Source organism: Leptodactylus fuscus, chromosome 7 (assembly GCF_031893055.1).
Source record: "Leptodactylus fuscus isolate aLepFus1 chromosome 7, aLepFus1.hap2, whole genome shotgun sequence".
In the NCBI taxonomy this organism is placed as follows: Eukaryota; Metazoa; Chordata; class Amphibia; order Anura; family Leptodactylidae; genus Leptodactylus; species Leptodactylus fuscus.
This window is the reverse complement of record NC_134271.1, coordinates 145,540,230-145,567,672: the sequence shown is the minus strand read 5'-3', so window position 1 is coordinate 145,567,672 and position 27,443 is coordinate 145,540,230. Positions and strand designations below refer to the sequence as shown.

The 27,443-nt window shown below is 46.4% G+C and overlaps 2 protein-coding genes across 2 annotated transcripts in view; both read left to right on the top strand.

The window, feature by feature from the left end:
- Positions 1-27,443, top strand: part of LOC142214623 (Fc receptor-like protein 5) — a 384,847-nt gene that overhangs the window by 176,138 nt on the left and 181,266 nt on the right. The window lies entirely within an intron of this gene.
- Positions 5,681-27,443, top strand: part of LOC142214300 (Fc receptor-like protein 5) — a 97,763-nt gene continuing 76,000 nt past the window's right edge. The window contains exons 1-7 of the mRNA XM_075283211.1: positions 5,681-5,711; positions 8,451-8,471; positions 13,205-13,462; positions 13,575-13,820; positions 15,012-15,296; positions 15,600-15,881; positions 17,503-17,763. Of these exons, the coding sequence (XP_075139312.1) occupies positions 5,681-5,711; positions 8,451-8,471; positions 13,205-13,462; positions 13,575-13,820; positions 15,012-15,296; positions 15,600-15,881; positions 17,503-17,763 (1,384 nt within the window). The remainder of the gene's footprint in view (positions 5,712-8,450; positions 8,472-13,204; positions 13,463-13,574; positions 13,821-15,011; positions 15,297-15,599; positions 15,882-17,502; positions 17,764-27,443) is intronic.

The window sequence follows — 27,443 nt, the reverse complement described above, 5'->3', positions numbered from 1 at the left end:
AAGAATCCTGTATCCTCCCAATAGCAAATATAAAGTTCAAAAATGTTAAAGTGTCCCTCTAATTATAAAACAACTGAATGGTACAGGTGAGCAGAAAAAAACATTGTAATCTATCTTAATAAAGTAAAACACTCTCCATTGTCCTGTTACTAGAGATGAGCGAACAGTAAAATATTCGATGTTTGTTATTCGTTCCGAATAGCATCTCAATACTCGACTATTCAAACGAATATCAAACCCCATTATAGTCTATGGGAGAAAATGCTTCGTTTGAGGGGATCCCACCATTCGACTCAGGGGAGTCACCAAGTCCACTATGACACCCCAGGAAATGATGACAACACCCTGGAATGCAACTGGGACAGCAGGGGAAGCATGTCTGAGGGCATCTAACACGTCAAAGTCACTGTATTACGTCAGGATCCCTGTCAGCTTGCGATATGCAGGAGCTGACTTTTTCCCACAGGAATGCATTGACCAGTGTTGATTGGCCGAATGCCATACTGAGTACAGCATTTGGCCAATCAACGTTCATTATGCAGGAGGCTTGTCTGTGAGGAGGCGGAGTCTAAGATCGGACCAGAATGGAGACTGCTGTGGACCGATCTTAGACTCCGCCATCTCCAGCAGAACCAGCGTTGATTGGCCGAATGCTGTACTCTGTATGGCATTCGGCCAATCAACGCTGGTCAATGCATTCCTATGCTTAGATGTAGCAGTGCTGACCATGCGCTCAGCTCGTCTACACCGGAGATGCAGCTGAGCTGAGCTCATGGCCAGCACTGCTACACCGGAGATGTGAACCCTGCTGCACACTCACCTCTGCTGCATCAGAGATGTAGCAGGGCTGAGTGTGCACTGAACCCTGCTGCACACTCAGCTGTGCTGCATCAGAGATGCCCTGAACCCTGCTGCGCACGCAGCTTTGCTGCATTAGAGATGCAGGAGGCTGTAGAGGCTGTAGATGCTGCATCAGAGATGCAGGAGATGTAGCAAGGCTGAGTGTGCACTGAACCCTGCTGCACACTCAGCTCTGCTGCATCTCTGCTACACCGGAGATAAAGCAGAGCTCAGCTCTGCTACACCCAACCATCCCTCCAGCTACTCCTCCTGTCACACACATCTCTGGTGTAACAAAGCTCAGCACACACTCAGCTCTGCTACATCTCTACACTCTGTTGTAGAGATGTAGCAGAGCTGAGTGTGTGTTGAGCTCTGCTACACAAGAGATGTGTGTGACAGGAGGAGTAGCTGAAGGGATGGTTGGCAGTAGTGCAGATACACCAGAGATGTAGCAGAGCTGGCCGATGTTTGTAGTCCGATGCAGCAAAGCTGAGTGTGTTAGTCTGCTGCATCTCTGGAGTAGTTGAGCTGAGTGTGCAGTATCGGATTAACCCCCTCCCCCCCACTGTTGTCCACTTACCTGCAGCTCCCAGGTCCTCTTCTTGGTCCGGTGCGGTCCTCTGTCTGGTCTTCAGAGCGCCCTGCCCCCCTCTCCCCTGACTAGTATTATAGAGAAGGCGGGGCTCAGGAGAGTGTGGGTGGGTACTGGGAGGGGAGACGTGAGTGATGCCCCACCTACTAAGGGGAGGACAGATGACCCCTCCTCCCTAGACTAGTATTGTAGAGATGCAGGGAGTAGGCGGGGCTTAGTGCAGCTGGAGAGTGTGGGCGGGGAGATGTGAGTGCATCACTCATGTCTCCCCTTCCAGTACCTGCCCACACTCTCCTAAGCCCCACCTTCTCCATAATACTAGTCTCAGGAGGCGGGGGCAGGCGCTGAAGAAAAGTGGACAGAGGACCGGACCAAGAAGAGGTGGGAGCTGCAGCTATGTAGGTAAGTGGACAACGGTGGGGGGGATGTTAATCACTACACAGCGTGGGGTCCAGCAATTTTTGGACTACATGCTGTGTAGTGAATAGGATCGTTTTTAAAATCCAATCTCCAAATGATCGGAAATTGGATTTTAAAAACGATCCTGAAATGTCAAGATCGGCTCAACCCTAAGTGCTGGCGATGTAGCAGTGTCCAATGTAGCAGAGCTGGACCTGCTACACACTCAGCGCTGCTGCATCGGATTGCTAAATTGGTAGAGCTGAGTGTGTAGCAGGTTCAGCTCTACTTCATCTCGGCATAGGAATGCATTGACTAGCGTTGATTGGCCGAATGCCATACTTCTGTATGGCATTCGGCCAATCAATGCTGGTCAATGCATTCCTATGGGAAAAAGTCAGCTCGCGCATATCACAAGCTGACAGGGATCCCGACGAGATGGAGCCCCAAAGAGCTGGGTGAGTAACATTCCCCCCTAAATAAAGGTAATCCCTAGCTAACCCTGCCTGTATATCTGTCGCTGTCTCACAGTCACATAGTTCACAGTCCCAAATTAGTCGAATGGTAAATCAACCATTCGTCTAAATTGGAGGTTATCTGTTTCCGGCCGCCAATTACTTTTTCCGATTTTTTTTTTCACTGCCTCCGTTGTCGTAGTTCCTGTCCCACCTCCCCTGTGCTGTTATTGGTGCAAAAAATGCGCCAGGGAAGGTGGGAGGGGAATCAATTTTTTTACTGCGTTTGCAGCCTTGTATTCGATTGTAATCGAATATCCCGAATGGCCTGATATTCGAACAAATCTGTATTCAATTGAACGGCGTTCGCTCATCTCTAATCAAGACCGATTTACTATCACTGACAAACGGACAGTCTTATACTGCACCAGATTTATCACAGTGTCTAATGCTGTTTGATAAATCTGTCGCATTATTAAACCTTCTATTCTAACTTTACACCTCGCATCAGAATACAAACCCTATTACACCATGCCAATTGTACACTTGAAAAAGAGGTTGTAAATCTTGGAATGTGTTGTATGTATGTGCCACTAATAAAGACAACTGAATTGGAAAACGTGAACGTCCTTCTACTTTTTTGGGGATTGATCTCCTTCCTTCCTTCACCACTTTTCTGGCTCTTAGGGTTTGTTCATACGATAGAATTTGGCCATGTTTGACTCTTTCTGTACTTACTGTGGAATGATGAATTTGCTTTACACTGGAAATCGTGAGGGCTACACTTCAGGAGACGTTTGGCTCCTCTGTCCTTTATTCTATACAGCTCGGAGATCCTGTAGATACAGATCCGTATTTCCCTTTCTTTTGATTAGAGATGAGCGAACAGTGAAATGTTCGAAGTTCAATTCGAGTAGCCGCTCAATACTCGACTCTTTGATCGAACCCCATTATAGTCTATGGGGAAAAAATACTTTAGGGGGAAACCACTATTCAATTCAAGAGAGTCACCAAGTCCACTATGACACCTCAGGAAATGATGCCAACACCCTGGAATGAAACTGGGACAGCAGGGGAAGCATGTCTGGGGGCATCTTACATGCCCAAGTCACTGTATTACGTCGGGATCCCTGTCAGCTTGCGATATGCGGGAGCTGACTTTTTCCCATAGGAATGCATTGACCAGCGTTGATTGGCCGAATACCATACAGACTACAGCATTCGGCCAATCAACGCTGGTTCTGCCGGAGGCTCGTCTGTGAGGATGCAGAGTCTAAGATCGGACCAGAATGGAGACTGCTGTTAACCGATCTTAGACTCTGCCTCCTCCAGCAGAACCAGCGTTGATTGGCCGAATGCTGTACTCTGTATGGCATTCGGCCAATCAACACTGGTCAATGCATTCCTATGGGAAAAAGTCAGCTCCCGCATATCGCAAGCTGACAGGGATCCCGACCAGATAGAGCCCCAAAGAGCTAGGTGAGTGACATTCCCAGCTAAATAAAGGTAATCCCTAGCTAACCCTGCCTGTACATCTGTCCCTGTCTCACAGTCACATAGTTCACAGTCTCACATGACCCGGATATTAAATCCACTGTTCGTATAAATTGGAGGTCACCTGAATTAGCGAGCCAATTACATTTTCCGATTTTTTTTCAATGCCTCTGTTGTCGTAGTTCCTGTCCCACCTCCCCTGCACAGTTACTGGTGGAAAAAAAGTGCCAGGGAAGGTGGGAGGGGATACGAATATTTAGTCCGTTTGCCACCTGGTGTTCGACTCGAATTGAACATCTCGAACAGCCTGATATCCGATCGAACATGTACTCAATTGAACGCTGTTCGCTCATCTCTACTTTTGATGCTTAGTTTTATTTGCTCCTCTCCTAATATTGTATGTTTATGTCCTTTTTGTTGTAAAGTCCTGACCCCGGTAACTGGAGGGACCTGATGTTCTTCTAGTGAGTTCTCTCACTTGCTGGTAGAGTTGTCCTCTTACTCCAGTAAAGTGTCAGGCTGGAAGAAATACCATCTCCCCAGAAGAACGCATTATTTCTACATTTTCAGAAAAAATTGTGCAGAAGATTCACTAAGATTCATAAAAACTACATTACATCTCAGGAAATGTTAGAGGTGAGAAATGTCTTGTATGATAAAAGTTTCGATATCACAATACAGAAAGAGGAAGTAGTGACCGGTCTATTTTTGTGTCCTGCTGAGTATTGACCGTGTTCAGTATATAGAAGGATATTATCTGAGGTGACCTGCACAGACACACCCCATGCACATTATAATAACTGGTCTCTAGATATGGGCGAAGCGACTCCAAGCTGGGTTTGACCTGAATATTCTACATTTCTTGGATTTTTATGAATGAGCTAGAAATAGTATAGATAGGTTTCTAGTAGCCCTGAGAGTGTTCTACACTATGCTATAAGACATTTCAAGGAATGATTTGTACCAAACTTGTTTGACCTAAAATGAATCTTGGACCTGAACCACCCGAACCCCAATCTAAATTAATCCTAATATGTTTTTCCATCTCTACTGGTCACCTATTTCTTGTACCATTAAATTCAAAGCTCTAAAAATGACAAAGTCTACAAAGTTCACTAGGAGGGCAGAGATGAGAACGAGACACAATGATTCAACTCATAATCCAGCTCTGCTGTGAGATAAAACACTCACTGGATAGTGCATATGGCTCTCATCCTCTCTCTGCTCCCTGTCTTCTAACTGCTTGTCCTCCTCCCTCTTGCCTCTCCTTAGTGTTCTATTACCTGCAGCTAACAGCTGACCAGAACAATGTGTAGAGATTTGAACAGGTTAGGGGGGGAGGGGTGTAAGTAAAGAAACTCGGTCATCAGAGTATAATCATTGAAGGCCCTAGGGAGGTCCAGAAAACTCATCTTCTCTTTCCTCTTCTGGGCTCTCAAAGCATCATGACGTTGACGAAACAAAGAATTATGACCTAGTCTCGCTCCACTTGACCACCAAGGCCAAATTATTGGTGACTTATGACCGCTGGCCAGGAGATGCCAGAAAAAGCCCAAGAAAACACCAGAAGTTGGGAGTGTTGGGTTTACTTGAGCACTGTATGGTGGTATTTACTTATGATTGTTTGGTTCTGATACTTGGGCACTGTATACACTATATACGGTTTATTTTTTCCAATACACGGTGGCAGTGTTTTGAGTCCTATATGAGACAGTGACCAATAATGTCTGTAAGTCACTACAGAATATGGTCCTATATTAGTAAACAACAGTTCCTCCTACACTCCTCCACCCCCCTCATACTTCTTCCTCCTCCCTTCCTTCTTGTAATTTACAGAAAGTAGCTGATAGAAACCAACTTCTCTTTTTTATTCTTGACAGCATATTCTCCATGCATGATGTCCACAGAGATGTCCGTCTTATTACTATGTAAGTACAATGATCTTCATGTCTTTCAGTCTGTGATGGGGAATTATAAGAAGGGGTTATATGGTGGGTAAAGAGGTGGAAGACACACCCTCCCCCACCACAAGTTTAGCCGTAAGTGGGTGAGTAATGTAGTGTGTACTAGTGTTGTGAGCCCTCATTATGCTCTGTGCGTTATCTACCATTGTATTCCAGGTGCTAACAGCTAATGTTACACTGCTGTCTCATTGTGCTGCTTATTGTTCTGTGTATTCTTATACAGTGTTGGCCAAAAGTATTGGCCCCCCTGCAATTCTGTCAGATAATACTCATGTTCTTTCAGAAAATGATTGCAATCACAAATTCTTTGGTATTATCTTCATTTAATTTGTCTTCAATGGAAAACCACAAAAAGAATTGTCAAAAAGCCAAATTGGATATAATTCCACAGCAAACATAAAAAAGGGGGTGGACAAAAGTATTGGCACTGTTTGAAAAATCATGTGATGCTTCTCTAATTTGTGTAATTAACAGCACCTGTTACTTACCTGAGGCACCTAACAGGTGGCGGCAATAACTAAATCACACTTGCAGCCAGTTGAAATGGATTAAAGTTGACTCAACCTCTGTCCTGTGTCCTTGTGTGTACGGCATTGAGCATGGAGAAAAGAAAGAAGACCAAAGAATTGTCTGAGGACTTGAGAAGCAAAATTGTGAGGAAGCATGAGCAATCTCAAGGCTACAAGTCCATCTCCAAAGAACTGAATGTTCCTGTGTCTACCGTGCGCAGTGTCATCAAGAAGTGTAAAGCCCATGGCACTGTGGCTAACCTCCCTAGATGTGGACGGAAAAGAAAAATTGACGAGAGATTTCACCGCAAGATTGTGCGGATGGTGGATAAAGAACCGCGACTAACATCCAAACAAGTTCAAGCTGCCCTGCAGTCCGAGGGTACAACAGTGTCACCCCGTACTATCCAGTGTCAGCGTCTGAATGAGAAGGGACTGTATGGTAGGAGACCCAGGAAGACCCCACTTCTTACCCAGAGACAGAAAAAAGCCAGGCTGGAATTTGCCAAAACTTACCTGAGAAAGCCAAAAAGTTTTGGAAGAATGTTCTCTGGTCAGATGAGACAAAAGTAGGAAAAGGCCTCAACATAGAGTTTACAGGAAAAAAGAGAGGCCTTCAAAGAAAAGAACACGGTCCCTACAGTCAGACATGGCAGAGGGTCCCTAATGGTTTGGGGCTGCTTTGCTGCCTCTGGCACTGGACTGCTTGACCGTGTGCATGGCATTATGAAGTCTGAAGACGACCAACACATTGTGCAGCATCATGTAGGGCCCAGTGTGAGAAAGCGGGGTCTCCCTCAGAGGTCAGGGGGCTTCCAGCAGGACAATGACCCAAAACACACTTCAGGTCAGCACTAGAAAATGGTGGTGAGAGAAAGCCCTGGAGACTTGTAAAGTGGCCAGCAATGAGTCCAGCCCTGATTCCCATAGACCACCTGTGGGGGAGGAGGGATCTCTTGGTGGCAGTTTGGAGAAGGCCCCCTTCACATCTCAGGGGGGACCTGGAGCCGTTTGCCAAAGAAGAATGGTCTAAGATTCCAGCAGAGCCTTGTAAGAAACTCATTGCTGGTTACCGGAAGCGGTTGTGCGCAGTTATTGTGTCTAAAGGTTGTGCTACCAAGTATTAGGCTGAGGGGGCCAATACTTCTGTCCGGCCCATTTTTGGAGTTTTGTGTAAAATGATCAATGATGTGACTTTTTTTTTTTTTCATTCTCTTTTGTGTTTTTTCATTTCAAGCAAAATAAATGAAGATATTACCAAAGAGTTTGTGCTTGTAATCATTATCTGGAAGAACACGAGTATTATCTGACAGAACTGCAGGGGGGCCAATACTTTTGGCCAACACTGTAAGTCATTGGCGCTTTATTTATGGGGTTAAGTCATTGCGCCACTTCTTATATCGGTACTTTCTGGATAAGAGTTGGCTCTCTTGCACCCATGTATTGGGATGTATTTACTGTTTTACTAATTTTGCTGAAAATATCCTTTTTTTCACCACTTTTTACATTGCCATCTTCTAACTTTTTTTTTTTATTTTTCCATCTAAAGAAACTGTTTGAGGGCTTGTTTTTGTGAAGCAAGTTGATGTTTTCATTGGTATCATTATTAGAGGGAGATGATGTTTTACTCACATTTAATTTTTTTGGGGAAGTGGAATAATTTTTTTATTTAATTTAAATTTTTATGGCATCTACCCTAGTGGTTAATAAAATCGATTAAGTAATAGATTGGGTTGCTATGGACATGGCTGTAATAATATTTGTATGTTTGTTTGTTTTATCACCTTTTGTTACCGAGAAGCTAGAGACAGGAAAACGTGTTTAATTTAAAAAAAAATATATTATAACCATTATTTAATTTTTTAACCATTTGTTTTTCGAGTCAAAAACATACAGTACATCACATTACAAATGTATTACATATAAGATGGACTCACAGGCTTCAACCCTCCCCCTCCTCCAGATCGCCATCCACAGGACACTTTTTATACCCAACCTATAAATTAGGCACTAAAAATAATAAAAAATAATAAATAATAAAAATTCAGAAAAATTATCTTTTTGTGTATAAATAAGTTATGTTTTATAGAATATACTAAGCAGTTGTTAGTACTGGAAACTCTATGGGGTGACAGTAATAATCCTTTAGTTATGAATATTATATCTGATAACTCTTCTTCTATTCTGTTTATAGGGCTGGTTCTCATACCAGAAGGTAAGTGACCACATCTGTGCTTTTATCCTATAAAATGGCCCCCATAGATAGATAGATAGATAGATAGATAGATAGATAGATAGATAGATAGATAATAGTAATGGCACTTGGGACTCTGGTATGTCTGGGTCTTCTCTTGGAGGAGTTTCGATGACTCCAGCTGCTGCTCTCTGCTTGCCGCCTTCCTCTGACATGTGGGACTCCTCTCTCCAGGACGCAGCTTCCATGGGCCATAGATCTAAACGTCCTAAACTGGAGGACATCTGGAACCTTCTCAGGTCTCTGCCCACTAAGGTGGACTTGGAAACTATTGTCCGCAGGGTTGAGGTGAAACAGGAGCGTCTTATGTCGGAGTTCAGGTCAGAGCTTCACTCTCTCTCTGAGCAGGTATCTACTCAACAACGGCAGACTGCTTCCATTGACCAACATCTCTCCTCTGTGGAACAATTCCTGACTACTCAATGAGCTCTCAATAGATCTCTCTTCCTACAAGTCAACGACCAGGAGAATAGAAGTCGCCGAAACAACGTAAAGCTGATAAGGTTTTCCCTGCTTATCTTCGCTCTGTCACCTTTATTTTCAATATCGTCCTCCCTCGACCTGCGGATGCAAAGATCCACATAGACAGAGTTCACCATGTGTTGGGCCCCAGATGTAAAGACACCACAGATCCTTGAGATGTTTTATGCCAAGTCCATTTTTATAGGGAGAAGGAGGACATACTTCTAGCAGCTTGGCGGAAAGGTCCGACCCAATTTAAGGACTCTCAGGAGCAGCTTCTTCCTAACGTCTCCCGGCATACACTTGCCTTGCACAGAACCCTCAAACCAGTTCTACAAGTTATCTGCGATGCTTGGGCTACATACAGATGGGCCATCCCTTCCACCTCCAGGTTCAACGCAATGGTGCATCGTTTTCACTCCACTCTCCTGACCAAGCGGACCTATTGGTGAAGTTCCTGGACCTTCCAGAACGGACTCTCCCAGATTGGTCACTTGACACAACTGCTGGGCTACCTTCCTCCTCCACCCTGCCTCGTTGGCGTCATCTGGTGAAAAGCGCACCGCAGACTCCTTTTTGACAGGCTATCCCCTCTCCCTGTAGCCTTCTACCTGGGACTCTTTTTGTTATTGTCTCCTAATTAGCTTTGCATGTTGTCCCGTCTCTTGTAATCTGGTTGATTTCCACTAGGGTAACATATCTCATCCCTCCTAGCCTAGTTTTGGTCCCCTTGGCCTCTGGTTAGTGACGGCTGTTTCCAGTGAGCTCCTCCCTCGTCCACTGGTTCTCTGAGGTCTTGTGTCCTCCTTTCTGATTGAGGTGCTTTCACTTTTCTGTCCCTCATGTAGACTTCCTTTCCTTGCCATCGCTCTTCAGGCTAGTCCTCCCTTCATGTCCAAGGTGCCTTGTTACCCCTGTAGGCCTCAGGGCCTGTCCTACTTTAGTAGGTCTGACCCCCCCCCCCCTCCAATTTATCTCTCCAATATTCATCTCGTTCGGGTAGTGGGTAGCAATTCATTGTTGTTCTACCTGTTCCCCCGATAGATTTAGTCTTGCAGCTCTCTGGGGGTATACTGCAGTGTCCCCCCCCCCAGACCTGTTTAAGTGGGTTGTCCCACTGTTGATGTTTTCACGCTCTTAGGCTACCTTTGACCGGGAGTTGTTGTTGTGTTCTTGTTTGTTCTTTTATTCTTTTCTCCTTTCTTTTTCTATCTTTTCTTTTCTTTTTCTTTTCTTTCCCTTGCTTCCCTTCTTTATTGCTCAGTATTCCTGTATCCTTGTATTGCACTGCATTGCTGTGCTTCCCATCGGTCTGAGCCGTTGCCAGCCCTCTCTCCGTTTGGGGCCATTTTTTGTTTTATATTGTTTTTTTATGTTTGATTTGATATAAATAAACAATTTATTTCCCCTGCGCAGAGTATGATTGTCCCCAGTGGCCCCTATGTACAGTATAATGGTCCCCAGTGGCCCCTATGCACAGTATAATGGTCCCCAGTGGCCCCTATGCACAGTATAATGGTCCCCAGTGGTCCCTATGCACAGTACAATGGTCCGCAGTGGCCCCTATGCACAGTATAATGGTCCCCAGTGGCCCCTATGCACAGTATAATGGTCCCCAGTGGCCCCTATGCACAGTATAATGGTCCCCAGTGGCCCCTATGCACAGTATAATGGTCCCCAGTGGCCCCTATGCACAGTATAATTGTCCCCAGTGGCTCCCTATGCACAGTATAATGGTCTCCAGTGGCCCCTATGCACAGTATAATGGTCCCCAGTGGCCCCTATGCACAGTATAATGGTCTCCAGTGGTCCCTACACACAGGGTATCAGGGTACCAGGGTAGTGGAGTCAGAGTCACGGAGTTGGGACCAATTTTGGCTGGAACTGAAGTTGGAAAAAAGTTACTGACTCCACTTCAAAATGAAATTATTAATATTATATAATTCATTATATTTCTAGTTTGTTAAATATTTACTTTCATAGGAATCAATCATTGGCTTGATTATGAATTAGAGGATCCTTGCTGCATCTTTCTGACCATAGCTGTCAGCCATTTGTGAAGAAGTTGGAGTTGGAGCAGGAGTTGAAGTCGGTCTGTAGAAAAATAGAGGTGTTGCATTCATTGTTTTAACCTACCTACTCCACAGCCCTGAGTATAATGGTTACTAGTGGCCTCTACACGTAGTATAACAGACCCTAGTGGTCACTACACACAGCATAATGGTCCCCAGTAGAGATGAGCAAACAGTGAAATATTCGATAATCGATATTTGATTCGAATAGCTCCTCAATATTCGACTAATCGAACGAATATCAAATCCCATTATAGTCTATGTGGAAAAAAGCTTAAGGAGAAACCACTATTCGACTCAGGAGGATCACCAAGTCCACTATCACACCCCAGGAAATGATGCCAACACCTCTGGAATGCAACTGGGACAGCAGTGGAAGCATGTCTGGGGGCATCTAACAAACCCAAGTCAATTTATTATGCCACTAATAATGCGGGAGCTGACTTTTTCCCATAGGAATGCATTGATACTCCCGCATTTAGCTCGGGCTGGCAAGGTCTCATCACTTTCAAACTTCACCTGCAAACACATATCGTGGCAGCGCACCATATGCTAGTCGGGAGAGCTGACAGCTTGTGTTATGCGGAAGCTTACTTTTTCTCATAGGAATGCATTGACCAGCGTTGATTGGCCGAATGCTATACAGTGTACAGCATTCGGCCAATCAACACTGGTTCTGCCGGAGGCTCTTCTGTGAGGAGGCAGAGTCTAAGATCGGTCCACAGCTGTCTCCATTGTGGTCCAATCTCAGGTGTAGCAGAGTTGAGCGCACAGCTCTGCTACATCTCAGGTTAAGCAGAGTTGAGCGCACAGCTCTGCTACATCTCAGGTGTAGCAGAGTTGAATGCACAGCTCTGCTACATCTCAGGTGTAGCAGAATTGAGCGCTCAACTCTGCTACACCTGAGATCGGACCACAATGGGGACTGCAGTGGACAGATCTTAGACTCCTCCTCCTCACAGATGAGCCTCCAGCAGAACCAGCGTTGATTGGCCAAATGCTGTACACTGTATAGCATTCGGCCAATCAACGCTGGTCAATGCATTCCTATGAGAAAAAGTCAGCTCCCACATAACGCAAGCTGCCAGGGATCCCAACTAGCATATGGTGCGCTGCCATGAGATGTGCTTGCAGGTGAAGTTTGAAAGTGATGTGACCTTGCCAGCCTGAGCTAAATACGGGAGTAAGTTCATTGCAAACACATCCTGGCAGCACACCATATGCTAGTCGGGTTCGCAGGCAGCTTGCGGTATGCAGGAGCTGACTTTTTCCCATAGGAATGCATTGACCGTACTCTTGCATGTATCTTGGGCTGGCAAGGAAGGTATATAGATCCCCAAAGAGCTGTTTGAGTAAGATTCCTACAAAAATAAAGCTAATTCCTAGCTTACCCTGCCAGTACATCTATCCCTGCCTAGTTCACAGTCTCATATGAACCGAATCTGAAATCCACTATTTGTATAAAGTGGTGGTCACCTGATTTAGCCAGCCAATGACTTTTTCCAATTTTTTTCGATGTCTCCGTTACCCTACTTTCCTATCCCACCTCTCCTGCACAGTTATTGGTGAACAAAAAAGCGCCAGGAAAGGTGGGAGAGGAATCAAATTTTTACTGTGAATACCAGGTGGTATTCAATCGAATATGAATACTTTGAATTCCGTAATATTGGATCGAATACCTATTCAATCGAACGGTATTTGCTCATCTCTAGTCCCCAGTAGACCCTCCACACAGTATAATAGTTCCAGTGACCCCTACACAAAGTCATACTGACCCAAACTTGTTCCCCCGGAGCTCTCTGCTGCTCTTCACTTATACCTGGCTTGATGCAGTAGATCTGCGCTGAGCCACAGACATCAATAGCAGATGTCTGAATAGTGGAGCAGAAAGCTAAAGGCTTCCTGCTTCACCATTGTATTCAACCATATCTGCAGCCTGAGGAAGTGGATATAGTTCACAGAATAACTTTGAGAGAAGAAATCCACAATATTGTCCTTTGCCATGTATAACAGCTGTAAGGGTATCCTGTAGACATGGATACAAAAGTGCTGCATGTGTTTGTGGTGATATTGTGGGGGTCCCATAAAGTCAGTGGGCCCTAGGCTGACCTCCCACTGTGAGCTACTTCTTTGCTCTGTATGATCCATGATGTCTTATAGGAGCCGCCATCAGACCTGCGGTGACCTTCACTCCAGACTACAAGAAGATCTTTACATCAGAGCAGATAACAATGACCTGTGATGTGGGATCTACTATAGGAGAGGGGATGGATTATATATGGTACAGAGACGGAGTGCAAGTATACAATGGAAAATCCTATATAATACAATATGCCGAAACATCACACAGTGGAAGTTACCAATGTCAGACCAGAGCTGAAGAAATAAGTGACCCCGCTAGACTGGAGGTTAGTCATGGTGAGTAAATCTACCAGATGATAAATATACAGACAAGGTAACAAGTTGTATCACACACAGACTGATAAGAGATCATATATGTTTCCTCATCTTATATCATTGTATATTACAGGTTGGGTCATCCTGCAGACCCCTCTATATGTCTATGAAGGAGATGAGATAAATATAAGATGTCACCACTATCCTGGATACTATAGAGGACGGACAAGATTTTACAAAGATAAGAAGAACATTACAGACTGGTCAGATAATGCAGAATATTATATTAGAGATGTAACCAAGACGACTGCCGGGAGATATAGATGTACAAAAAAAGGCTATAAAGATCATGAAGATGAAGTTTCTCTATCGGTACAAGGTAAATTCTGAATCATTTATATAGGAATTATTCTCCAGCATTTGTACAATATTATGTTGTTGCCTCAACCTCGTCTCTTAGTTGACTGCAAAAGACCTTCAGGAAGATTTAGCAGACTCTGGAGTTTTGGCACATTGTTCAAAACAATTGTTCAAAACATCAGAAGAAAACCTCTCCTGCATCCTTACCATAAAATTCAGCATCAGAAGTTTGCAAATGAATATCTAAAGAAGCCTGATGCATTTAGGAAACAAGTCCTGTGGACCGATGAGGTTAAAATAGAACATTTTGTCCACAATGAACAAAGGAATGTTTGGCGAAAAAAGGCACAGAAATTCAGGAAAAGAACATCTCTCCAACCATTAAGCATGGGGGAGGTCAATGATGCTTTGGGGTTGTGTGGCAGTCAATGGCATGGGGAACATTTCACGGGTAGAGGGAAGAATGGATTCATTGAAATTTCAGCAAATTCTTGAAGCAAACATAACACCACCTGTAAAAAAGCTGAACTTCAAAAGAGCATGAGGATGAGGAGGCTCAAAAGGAGGAAGAGGAGAAGGAGGAGGATGAAAAGGAGGAAGAGGAGAAGGAGGAGGAGGATGAAAAGGAGGAGAAGGATGAGGAGGATCAAAAGGAGGAAGAGGAGAAGGAGGAGGAGGAGGAGGATGGCTTCTACAAATCGATAATGATCTTAAACACATGTGAAAGTCCACCATAGACTAGGGGTGTCCAAAATTTTGCATGCCACTGTATTCCTTTTAGGTGCACAGACCTAAGAGGATGTTCCTAATGTATTACAAGGAATAGAACTGAGATCTCCCCTGATATTTTCTCTGTCCTAACAGCTTTTAAAAGAGAATTTAGAAACAAGAGGAGAATAAATAGAGGAATAAATCTCACATCTTCTTACATCCCACAAGACTGGTTTCCATGTTTAGCTGGAGATAAGTGATAAGATATAGCAATGCGTAAGACTTGGCAAGACCAAATTCCTTGATCAATGTTCCGTAATGTAGGACTTGGAATTGTGGCTTTGAGAAATTCAGGATTCCTTTAACATGTTTTTTTCTGGATGTTTTTTGCTTCAAAGTCTTCTCCATTCTCATATTGTATGTTGACATGTTATTAAATGTTTCTGCCTTCTAATAAATCCCCCCAGTAGTATATTCTTATCACTTTGCTCCTTTCTAGATCTGTTCACGACCCCAACACTATCAGTGACCCCACAACCAGTTATTACTACAGATAAGATGGCCCTGACATGTCAGACAAGTCTCCCTCCTCCTCCCAGACACAATACACAACTGCGGATTGCTTTCTACAGAGAAGGAGGGATTGTTCAGGGATTTGGTGTCAGTGATACCTATGAAGTCTACAATGTCCAGCTGGAGGATTCTGGGAAATATTCATGTGAGGTGGAAACTACAGATGGCAGAGTAAGGAAGAGAAGTGCAGAGAGAATAATCCAGATAGGAGGTGAGTATAGACAATGCTCGTGTCTTCTACATGGGAGCATCCAATATTGAGGACAGTGTAAATCACTTTAAGGCTATGGACCCAAGTTTTTTGCTGCAGATTTTTCTGTGTTGTTTTGATCCAGGATTGGATTTAAGAGAAGAGAAAGATCTAAGAAATTCCTTTACATTTTCCATTTCTTTTCAAACCACTTTTGACTTTGGCTCAAAAAAAAGCAGCAAAATCTGCAACGAAAAAACTGCATTTCCGCAACGTGGGGCCTTTGTTTTAACATATAATTTAACATCTTTCTTCCATTTTTAGATGTAATCTCACATCCATATATTATCTTGACCAATAACTTAATGTTTGAAGGAGATCCCATGACCCTGACATGTGAGACAACGCTTAGTTCATACATAAAGCCGACAGGAGTCCAGTTTGCTTTCTATAGAGATGGCCGGAAGGTTCAGGATTTTAATTCCTCTAATAAATATGAGGTTCAGTCTGCTCAGCTGGAGGATTCTGGGAATTATACATGTCATGTAAGAACCTTAATGAGTCGCAAAGTGAGGATAAGTAATGAATTCCCGCTATTGGTACAAGGTAAGCATTCCAAACAAAGCAAACACATTCACTTTCACATTAGCTGAAATTTCTTCCCTCCTAAATATTCCACCATCTGTGACTGATATTATTGAATAGTTTAGGAGTCAAAGCAACTCATCCATGAGGTGAAGGCCGACCATGGAAAGTGTGGGAAAGGTAGCTCAGTAGTAGCAATGGTGCGGGCCCAACCAGTCACAGACAGGGACACAAAATCTGGTACAAACAGGTTTATTTAGATGAAAAACAGCTAAATAAATAAATCTTCATGCCAGGTATAAAATAAAATACAGCCTTAACTTCAGGCAAAAGGGAAAACAAAACTCCTGCTCGTCCGAGCTCTAAATAATACTGAATAAGGCTAACTATACCGGTGCCTTACTTCCAGCCACAAGATCAAATAAAGCAGAACAAGTACTAGTTTCTGCTCACCAAACTCAGTTCTCCGAGACAGACCCAGGCGCCTCCTCCCACTCCCAGGATCTACTCTGATGTGCAGGCTCTGCAGCCTTTTATGGTCCAGTAACAAGCCTAGGACCCACACCTGGGGCTGAGGCCTACTCAAGACCATGCACTGGACCACACATATGTCAGGAATCTGGAGGATATATACCGTGACTCCAGCACTCTGCCTGTCACCTTCTCACAAATGTTACAGAGTAGGGGTGCTGAGCGATGAGTAGAGATGGGCAAATCAGTTTGTATCTAACTGGATTCAACCCAAATATTCCTAATCTGTTCAGACCCCAGAGAATAATAGGTGGACACCATGGAAAAGGGGTAAAAATAAACAAACATTTGCACTCACATTCCATTACCTCATTTGGGCCTCCTAATGGTGTCCAGTTCTCTGCTGTGATGTCATGCTCCCGGGGTCACAGCTGAGTCCTGTCATGATGCTCGGCATACTTATGTCACCGCTAAGTACCACTCAGAGGCCTCAGAGTTGACCCCGAGCGCATGACGTCAAAGCAGAGCACTGGACACTGCAATAAGGCCTAAAAGAGGTAACAAAAGGTGAGTATAAGGGTCAATATATGTCTTTGAATGTTGATGTATTTTTTACACACTTGAGCGTTGTAATGCACAATGCCACTACTGGACCCTGGAGCAGTGCAATGTCTTCTCTGCAGTGGACAATCTAGCAGTCTGATAGAAAAATTTGGGTTTGGCAAACACCAGGAGAACGTTAACTCTCTGACTACAGTGTGCCAACTGTATCATCTGGTGGAGAATGGGTAATACTATGGGGTAGTATTCCAGGACTGGTGTAGGGTTCTCAGGTCCAGTGAAGGGATATCTTAAATCTTTAACAGACCAAGACATTTTGGACAATTTTATGCATCCAATTTTTTGGAAACAGTTTTAGGGAGGTCCTTTTCTGTTCCAGCATGTCCAGGCAAGGTTCGTTGAGTTTGGTGTGGAAGATCTTGACTGGCTTCACAGAGTCAGGTCCTTAACCTTGTCCAATACATTTAGGATGAACTAGAATGGAGATTGTGGAGAAGGTCCTCTTGGCCAACATCAGTATCCGGCCTCACAAATGCTTTTATGGATGAATGAGCAAAGATTATTATAGACAAACTCCAAAGTCTTTATTTTTTATATCATTCTTTTCTAGAGCTATTTTCTCCTCCAATATTGAAAGTATCTCCAGAGTTGGTCAACGATGGAGATAACATAATCCTAACATGTGACACAAATCTTACTGAGCCTAGACGGAGTACAGAGCTGCAGTATGTCTTCTACAGAGATGGGAGGAACGTTCAGGGATTCAGCTCTGATAATAAATATGAGGTGGAACATTCTGGAAACTATTCATGTGAGATACAGACACCAAACAGCAGAGTAAAGAAGGAGAGTCAGACACTTTATATACAAGGTGAGCAGCGTCTGTCATCCCATCCTGGCCACCTATGTCAACCAGATATTATCTAATAATGGATTAATATATAAAATAAAAACCGGGATACAGAAGAGCACCACTAAATGAAGACTGAGTCCAACGGTTAATTTGTATCGTCACTTTATTGGTTCCAAATGACAGGGGTAACATAGGCTACGCGTTTCGACACTGCTCTAGTGTCTTCTTCAGGCCAATCTACTTGAGTAGATTCCCACGCTCTGACAGTGGACTATGAAGAAGACACTAGACCAGCATCGAAACGTGTTGCCTATTTTACCCGTCATTTGGAACCAATAAAGTGCCAATACAAATTAACCATTGGACTCACTCTTCATTTAGTGGCGCTCTTCTGTATCCCGGTTTTTAGTTTATATATTTTTCCCTGTATATGTCCACCACCTTCCAGGTCGGCGCCCGGGAGGAGCTGCAACTAAGAACCTATTAATGTCCCTCCAGGGGCGCCAGTTTTTTTAAATTTTTCCTAATAATGGATTGTGTCTCTCTATAGGGCCAGATGACTCTTCTTTAGTGACCCTACTATCTGTAAGTTTGGGGCTGTTACTACTCATCATCATCCTTATTTTATTGTACATGTATCATCACCGCCGCCCATCTAATGAGAACCCAACAGCAGGTAATAGAAAATCCCTCCATCTTTATCTCTTGGTTAATTTTGTTATTAGAAGCCAATCTCAAGCTCGGAAGTCAATATCTTAAGCTTACAGCTAGGGTTGAGCCGATCTTGACTTTTCAGGATTGATTTTGAAATCCGATTTTTGATCATTTTTCATTCGAACCCAATCTCGATCCCAATTCCAAGGAGTAGCCAGAAGTTTATTATTTTTTATTAATCCTCTGGCTACTTAGTCCCCCCTGGTGTCCATTTACCTGCAGAGATGGCTGGTCCAGTGCCCGGTGTTCTCGTTCTTCTTCGCCTCACTGCCCCCTGCCTCCCAGGTTAGGAGAGTGTGGGCGGGTTAGGAGAGTGTGGACAGGTACTGGGAGGGGAGACCAGCGCCACACCTCCCATGAGGTGACCTGAAGCGACCGCTTCAGGCGGCGCTATGCCAGGGCCTCAGGAGGGCGGCATTTTTGCTGACCTAAGCCAGTCCAGGACAAGCTGTCCTGGACTGGCTTAGCGTCACCGTGTCTGCAGCCCGACACGGGAAGCGAGCAGTGTATTGGGGTGGCCCTGCTGGATGCAGCGCTGCTCCAGCGGCCGCCCCTCACATTCAGGCAGAGAGCAGGTCCTCTACCTGCCTGCTCTCTGCCTGCGAACGCCGCTTGCTCCGCTCGGCCCCACCCCCTTTCCACTCAGCCCTGCCCCTTTCTTGCGACCCCCACCCCCTCAGCTCCACCCCCTCCTCGGGGGGGGCGGCTTTCTGACATCCGCGTCAGGCGGCAGAAAGCCCAGGTTCACCCCTGGGGGAGACGTCACGTCTCCCCACCCTGTACCTGCCCACACTCTCCTAAGCCACAAGCCCCTCCTTCTTCCTAGCTCTTTAACACTAACCTGGGAGGTGGGGGCAGCGAGGCGAAGAAGAACGAGAACACCGGGCACCGGACCAGCCATCTCTGCAGGTAAGTAGCTACTAGAGATGTTAGCTAGTCTCCCATTAGAATGAATGGAGGCAGCCGGCGTGCTGGGGGTTAAGGCTGTGTGCCGGCTGCTACCATTCATTACTATGGAACCGCAGCGGAGCCTTCACACTGAGTATACACTCCGCTCAGAATGAGCGGAGCGTATACTCAGTGTGAAGGCTAACATTGTTAGTTTTTCCCACAATGGTTGGCCAGTAGCAAAGCATTGTGTGAAATAATCACCGATCTCGATCCCATCTAAAAAGATCATGTTCGGAACACGATCGCTCAACCCTACTTACAGCATATCCATAGGTCATGGAGTATGGTTGACAACCTCTTACATACAAGAATTGAGCATTAACCCTTTAGTGACATACTGAATTGCCAATAGCTTGACATTTTTCCTGAATCAAAAAGGGTCATACTAATTCTTGTAACATATGTGAAATGTAGAAAACAGGGCACTCACCCGCCACGGGATACATAAAACATTCCTTTTTATTTCATCCTCTTTAAAAAAAGGTCAAACCTTGACCATCGGGGTACAGAAGACGGAATGATGCAAAGAAACAAACAGCGACGATCGTTTCGTGCTTAGTGCACTTTGTCAGCCTGACGAAGTGCACTAAGCACGAAACGATCGTCGCTGTTTGTTTCTTTGCATCATTCCGTCTTCTGTACCCCGATGGTCAAGGTTTGACCTTTTTTTAAAGAGGATGAAATAAAAAGGAATGTTTTATGTATCCCGTGGCGGGTGAGTGCCCTGTTTTCTACATTTCACATATGTCACTGCCTGTCTAGGTTTTTTCACAGTGAGCACCACCCTGGGATTTTATTTATTCCATGGTTTTTTGGCTGTTACAGCTGGAAGATTTGCCAATACTGACACAAGATTGTGAATACGCGCGCTGTTGCAGTAGTGCCGCTGACTACTTTGTTCTTTGCAATATCTAATTCTTGTAACGTTTCTTGTTTCAAAAGGCAGACATCACCAATAAAGGTCATCCACCACCCGAAATAGTTCACTATGACCAACTTTTGTCTGACGTCTATGACTAGCTTAGGTTACGAAGGGCTGAGGGATGAGCTAAAGTAATTTACTGTATTACCTTATGTATCTTTTTTAGTCACTGACAATGACTATCCTACTGAAGTAGAAGTTACTTATTCAGCTGTATGTATGACGGGTAGGCCACCAAGTAAGTTGTTATATCCCTCCATCCTATATATACATTATATGGATATATGACATGAAGTATACATTACTGAACACATTTAGTCTGTACCATATGGTAACTCACAACCAGATCCACATCTGTTTGGTCACACAAATCCATCAAGCAATGATGTAATGAGATGGATAGAAGTTATAGAGAGAACCCTGTAGAGATAGCCTTCAGGAACCCTAGTATTGCCATAGTACACAAACTCCCAGGCATTGCTCCAGGTTGGGTCTGTCTTAGAGATGAGCGAACACTAAAATGTTCGAGGTTCGAAATTCGATTCGAACAGCCGCTCAATGTTCGTGTGTTCGAACGGGTTTCGAACCCCATTATAGTCTATGGGGAACATATACTCGTTAAGGGGGAAACCCAAATCCGTGTCTGGAGGGTCACCAAGTCCACTATGACACCCCAGGAAATGATGCCAACACCTCTGGAATGACACTGGGACAGCAGGGGAAGCATGTCTGGGGGCATCTAACACACCAAAGACCCTCTATTACCCCAACATCACAGCCTAACAACTACACACTTTACACACTCAATACCACCTCTCTGACAGTAGGAAAACACCTTGAAACATGTGTATTTGGCACTTGCAGTGAGGAGAGATTGTCACCAGCAGTGAATTTGGCCCTTGTAGTAAGTTGAGGTTGGCACCAACATTTGTTTTGAAAATCAGGGTGGATTGAGCCTCTAACCAGCAGAGTTTGGGCAAATTCATGGTGGAGGGAGCCTCTAACCAGCCCAGTTTGGACCAATTAATGGTGGAGGGAGCCTCTAAACAGCCAAGTTTTGGGAAATTCATGGTGGAGGGAGCCCCTAAAAACCCCAGTTTGGACCAATTCATGGTGGAGGGAGCCTCTAAACAGCCCAGTTTGGGCAAATTCATGGTGGAGGGAGCCTCTAAACAGCCAAGTTTGGACCAATTCATGGTGGAGGGAGCCTCTAAAAAACCCAGTTTGGACCAATTCATGGTGGAGGGAGCCTCTAACCAGCCCAGTTTGGACCAATTCATGGAGGAGGGAGCCTCTAAACAGCCCAGTTTGGGCAAATTCATGGTGGAGGGAGCCTCTAAACAGCCCAGTTTGGACCAATTAATGGTGGAGGGAGCCTCTAAACAGCCCAGTTTGGACCAATTAATGGTGGAGGGAGCCTCTAAACAGCCAAGTTTTGGGAAATTCATGGTGGAGGGAGCCCCTAAAAACCCCAGTTTGGACCAATTCATGGTGGAGGGAGCCTCTAACCAGCCCAGTTTGGACCAATTCATGGTGGAGGGAGCCTCTAACCAGCCCAGTTTGGACCAATTAATGGTGGAGGGAGCCTCTAAACAGCCAAGTTTGGACCAATTCATGGTGGAGGGAGCCTCTAAAAACCCCAGTTTGGACCAATTCATGGTGGAGGGAGCCTCTAACCAGCCCAGTTTGGGCAAATTCATGGTGGAGGGAGCCTCTAAAAAACCCAGTTTGGACCAATTCATGGTGGAGGGAGCCTCTAACCAGCCCAGTTTGGACCAATTAATGGTGGAGGGAGCCTCTAAACAGCCAAGTTTGGACCAATTCATGGTGGAGGGAGCCTCTAAAAAACCCAGTTTGGACCAATTCATGGTGGAGGGAGCCTCTAAACAGCCCAGTTTGGGCAAATTCATGGTGGAGGGAGCCTCTAACCAGCCCAGTTTGGACCAATTAATGGTGGAGGGAGCCTCTAAACAGCCCAGTTTGGACCAATTAATGGTGGAGGGAGCCTCTAAACAGCCAAGTTTTGGGAAATTCATGGTGGAGGGAGCCCCTAAAAACCCCAGTTTGGACCAATTCATGGTGGAGGGAGCCTCTAAACAGCCCAGTTTGGGCAAATTCATGGTGGAGGGAGCCTCTAAAAAACCCAGTTTGGACCAATTCATGGTGGAGGGAGCCTCTAACCAGCCCAGTTTGGACCAATTAATGGTGGAGGGAGCCTCTAAACAGCCAAGTTTGGACCAATTCATGGTGGAGGGAGCCTCTAAAAAACCCAGTTTGGACCAATTCATGGTGGAGGGAGCCTCTAACCAGCCCAGTTTGGACCAATTAATGGTGGAGGGAGCCTCTAAACAGCCAAGTTTGGACCAATTCATGGTGGAGGGAGCCTCTAAAAAACCCAGTTTGGACCAATTCATGGTGGAGGGAGCCTCTAAACAGCCCGTTTTGGGCAAATTCATGAAGGAGGGAGCCTCTAACCAGCCCAGTTTGGACCAATTAATGGTGGAGGGAGCCTCTAAACAGCCCAGTTTGGACCAATTAATGGTGGAGGGAGCCTCTAAACAGCCAAGTTTTGGGAAATTCATGGTGGAGGGAGCCCCTAAAAACCCCAGTTTGGACCAATTCATGGTGGAGGGACCCTCTAAACAGCCCAGTTTGGGCAAATTCATGGTGGAGGGAGCCTCTAAAAAACCCAGTTTGGACCAATTCATGGTGGAGGGAGCCTCTAACCAGCCCAGTTTGGACAAATTAATGGTGGAGGGAGCCTCTAAACAGCCAAGTTTGGACCAATTCATGGTGGAGGGAGCCTCTAAAAAACCCAGTTTGGACCAATTCATGGTGGAGGGAGCCTCTAACCAGCCCAGTTTGGACCAATTCATGGTGGAGGGAGCCTCTAACCAGCCCAGTTTGGGCAAATTCATGGTGGAGGGAGCCTCTAAACAGCCCAGTTTGGACCAATTAATGGTGGAGGGAGCCTCTAAACAGCCCAGTTTGGACCAATTAATGGTGGAGGGAGCCTCTAAACAGCCAAGTTTTGGGAAATTCATGGTGGAGGGAGCCCCTAAAAACCCCAGTTTGGACCAATTCATGGTGGAGGGAGCCTCTAACCAGCCCAGTTTGGACCAATTAATGGTGGAGGGAGCCTCTAACCAGCCCAGTTTGGACCAATTAATGGTGGAGGGAGCCTCTAAACAGCCAAGTTTGGACCAATTCATGGTGGAGGGAGCCTCTAAAAACCCCAGTTTGGACCAATTCATGGTGGAGGGAGCCTCTAACCAGCCCAGTTTGGGCAAATTCATGGTGGAGGGAGCCTCTAAACAGCCCAGTTTGGGCAAATTCATGGTGGAGGGAGCCTCTAACCAGCCCAGTTTGGACCAATTAATGGTGGAGGGAGCCTCTAAACAGCCAAGTTTTGGGAAATTCATGGTGGAGGGAGCCTCTAACCAGCCCAGTTTGGACCAATTCATGGTGGAGGGAGCCTCTAACCAGCCCAGTTTGGACCAATTAATGGTGGAGGGAGCCTCTAAACAGCCAAGTTTTGGGAAATTCATGGTGGAGGGAGCCTCTAACCAGCCCAGTTTGGACCAATTCATGGTGGAGGGAGCCTCTAAACAGCCCAGTTTGGGCAAATTCATGGTGGAGGGAGCCTCTAAACAGCCCAGTTTGGACCAATTAATGGTGGAGGGAGCCGCTAAACAGCCCAGTTTGGACCAATTCATGGTGGAGGGAGCCTCTAACCAGCAGAGTTGGTGGAAATCAGGGTGGAGGGAGCCTCTAACCAGCAGAGTTGGGGGAAATCAGGGTGGAGGGAGCCTAGTATTAGCAGAATTGTGCAACGCTTATGGTGGATGAGTATGAGGATGCGGAGGAATTGGAGAGGTTGAGTACAGACATGGAGTTTCATGTTGGGGTGCTTTACACAGGTGGGCACAAAAATGACGGCTCTACCCAGTGGTGGTTCATTTTTATCAAAGTGAGCCGGTCGGCACTCTCAGCTGACAGACGGGTGCGCTTGTCAGTGATGATGCCACCGGCTGCACTGAACACCCTCTCAGATAGGACGCTGGCGGCAGGACAGGACAGCACCTCCAAGGCATATAGGGCAAGTTCAAGCCACAGGTCCAACTTCGACACCCAATAAGTGTAGGGCGCAGAGGGGTCGGAGAGGACAGGGCTGTGGTCGGAAAGGTATTCCCGCAACATGCGCCTATACTTCTCACGCCTGGTGACACTAGGACCCTCCGTGGCGGCACTTTGGCGAGGGGGTGCCATCAAGGTGTCCCAGACCTTAGACAGTGTGCCCCTCGTTTGTGTGGACCGGTGAGAACTTGGTTGCCTACTGGAGGAACTGCCCTCCCTGCCGCCAACGTCACATGCTGGAAACATCTCCATCATATTCTGCACCAATTGCCTGTGGCAAGCATTGATGCGATTGGCCCTCCCCTCTACCGGAATAAAAGACGAGATGTTGTTTTTATACCGGGGGTCAAGGATAGCAAAGATCCAGTACTGGTTGTCCTCCATGATTTTGACAATACGCTTGTCGGTTGTAAAGCACCCCAACATGAACTCAGCCATGTCTGCCACAGTGTTAGTTGGCATGACTCCTCTGGCCCCACCGGAAAGTTCAATCTCCATTTCCTCCTCATCCTCCATGTCTACCCATCCGCGCTGCAACAATGGGACGATTCGAAGTTGCCCGGAAGCCTCCTGTATCACCATCACATCATCGGACAACTCTTCTTCCTCCTCCTCCTCCTCCATTAAACGCAGTGAAGCGGACAGATGTGTGGACCTACTCTCCAGCTGTGACGGATCGGATGCTATCCCTAACTCCTCTGTGTGATCTGAGTTATCCCTGATGTCAATCAGGGATTCTCTCAGAACACACAAGAGCGGGATTGTAAGGCTCACCATCGCATCCTCAGAGCTCACCCTCCTTGTGGACTCCTCAAACACCCGTAGGATGTCACAAAGGTCTCTCATCCATGGCCACTCATGGATGTGAAACTGAGGCAGCTGACTTTGTGGCACCCTAGGGTTTTGTAGCTGGTATTCCATCAAAGGTCTCTGCTGCTCAACCACTCTATTCAACATCTGAAACGTTGAGTTCCAGCGTGTGGGGACGTCGCACAAAAGCCGGTGTTGTGGCACATGCAGGCGTTGCTGGAGAGATTTTAAGCTAGCAGCGGCTACTGTCGACTTGCGAAAGTGGGCGCACATGCACCGCACTTTCACCAGTAGCTCTGGAACATTGGGGTAGCTCTTTAGGAAACGTTGCACCACTAGGTTGAAGACGTGGGCCAGGCATGGAACATGTTGGAGTCCGGCAAGCTCCAGAGCTGCTACCAGGTTCCGGCCGTTATCACAAACGACCATGCCTGGGCCCAGGTGCAGCGGCTCAAACCATATTGCTGTCTCATCGAGGAGGGCATCCCTCACCTCGGAGGCAGTGTGCTGTCTGTCCCCCAAGCAGATCAGCTTCAGCACAGCCTGCTGACGTCTACCAACGCCAGTGCTGCAACGTTTCCAACTCGTAGCTGGGGTCAATCTAACAGCGGAGGAGGAGGCGGTGGCGGAGGAGGAGGCGGTGGCGGAGGAGGAGGCGGTAGAGGAGGAGGAGGAGGGGGGTGTTCTTCTCGTGTCCCTGCCAGGAATGTTAGGCGGGGAGACGAGGTACACCGGGCCAGTTTGGGAAGCAGTCCCAGCCTCAACTACATTCACCCAGTGTGCCGTCAGTGAAATGTAGCGTCCCTGTCCGCATGCACTTGTCCACGCGTCGGTGGTCAAGTGGACCTTTGTGCAAAGCGCGGAACTAAGGGCCCGCCTGATGTTGAGTGACACGTGCTGGTGCAAGGCGGGGATGGCACACCGGGAGAAGTAGTGACGGCTAGGGACGGCATAGCGAGGTGCCGCAGTTGCCATCAGGTCCAGGAAGGCGGGAGTTTCAACAAGCCGGAACGCCAACATCTCCTGGGCCAGCAGTTTAGCGATGTTGGCGTTCAAGGCTTGCGCGTGTGGGTGGTTAGCAGTGTATTTCTGCCGCCGCTCCAATGTCTGAGAGATGGTGGGTTGTTGTAAAGAAGCGCCTGATGGTGCCTTTTATGGTGCAGGACAAGGAGATAAGACAGGACCAGGGGAGGATGAGGTAGAAGTCAACAAAGTGGCGGAGGCAGATGAAGTGGTGTCCTGGCTCGTCCTCTGCAGTGCATCGCCAGCACAGTCAGCAGTGGCAGTGGCAGAGGCAGAGGCAGTGGCAGAGGCAGTGGCAGTGGCGTGAACGGCAGGCGGCCTTTGTCCTGCCGTTGCTGCCTGCCACTGATTCCAGTGCTTGGATTCCAAATGACGGCGCATTGAAGTGGTGGACAGGTTGCTCTTCTCAGAGCCCCTAATCAATTTCGAGAGGCAAATTGTGCAGACAACACTATATCTGTCCTCGGCGCATTCCTTGAAAAAACTCCACACCTTCGAGAAACGTGCCCTCGAGGTGGGAGTTTTTCGGGGCTGGGTACGAACTGGAACATCTTGGGAGATTCCGGGTGTGGCCTGGCTTCGCCTAAGCTGCTGACCTCTGCCTCTGCCTCTAGCTACCCTTTTTGGTGCTGCACCTGCCTCAACATCCACACTACTTTCCCCGCTTGACATCCCCCCTGTCCAGGTCAGGTCAGTGTCCTCATCATCCACCACTTCCTCTTCCAACTCCTGTCTCATCTCCTCCTCCCGCACAATGCGCCGGTCAACTGGATGCCCTGACGGCAACTGCGTCACATCAACGTCGATGAGGGTGGGTTGCTGGTCATCCATCACCAAATCGAACGGAGATGGAGGAGACTCTAGTGTTTGAGCATCTGGACACAGATGCTCCTCTGTTAGGTTCGTGGAATCGTGACGTGGAGAGGCAGGTTGAGGGACAATGAAAGGAGCGGAGAACAGCTCTGGGGAGCAGGGACAGTTTGGGTTATTGTTCTGTAAAGCTTCGGAATTTTGGGAGGAAGGAAGACAAGACTGTTGGGTAATAGGAGGAGAGGAGGCAGAGTCTGACTGGCTGCTGGACAATGTGCTGTAAGCGTTCTCTGACAGCCATTGCAAGACCTGTTCCTGGTTCTCGGGCCTA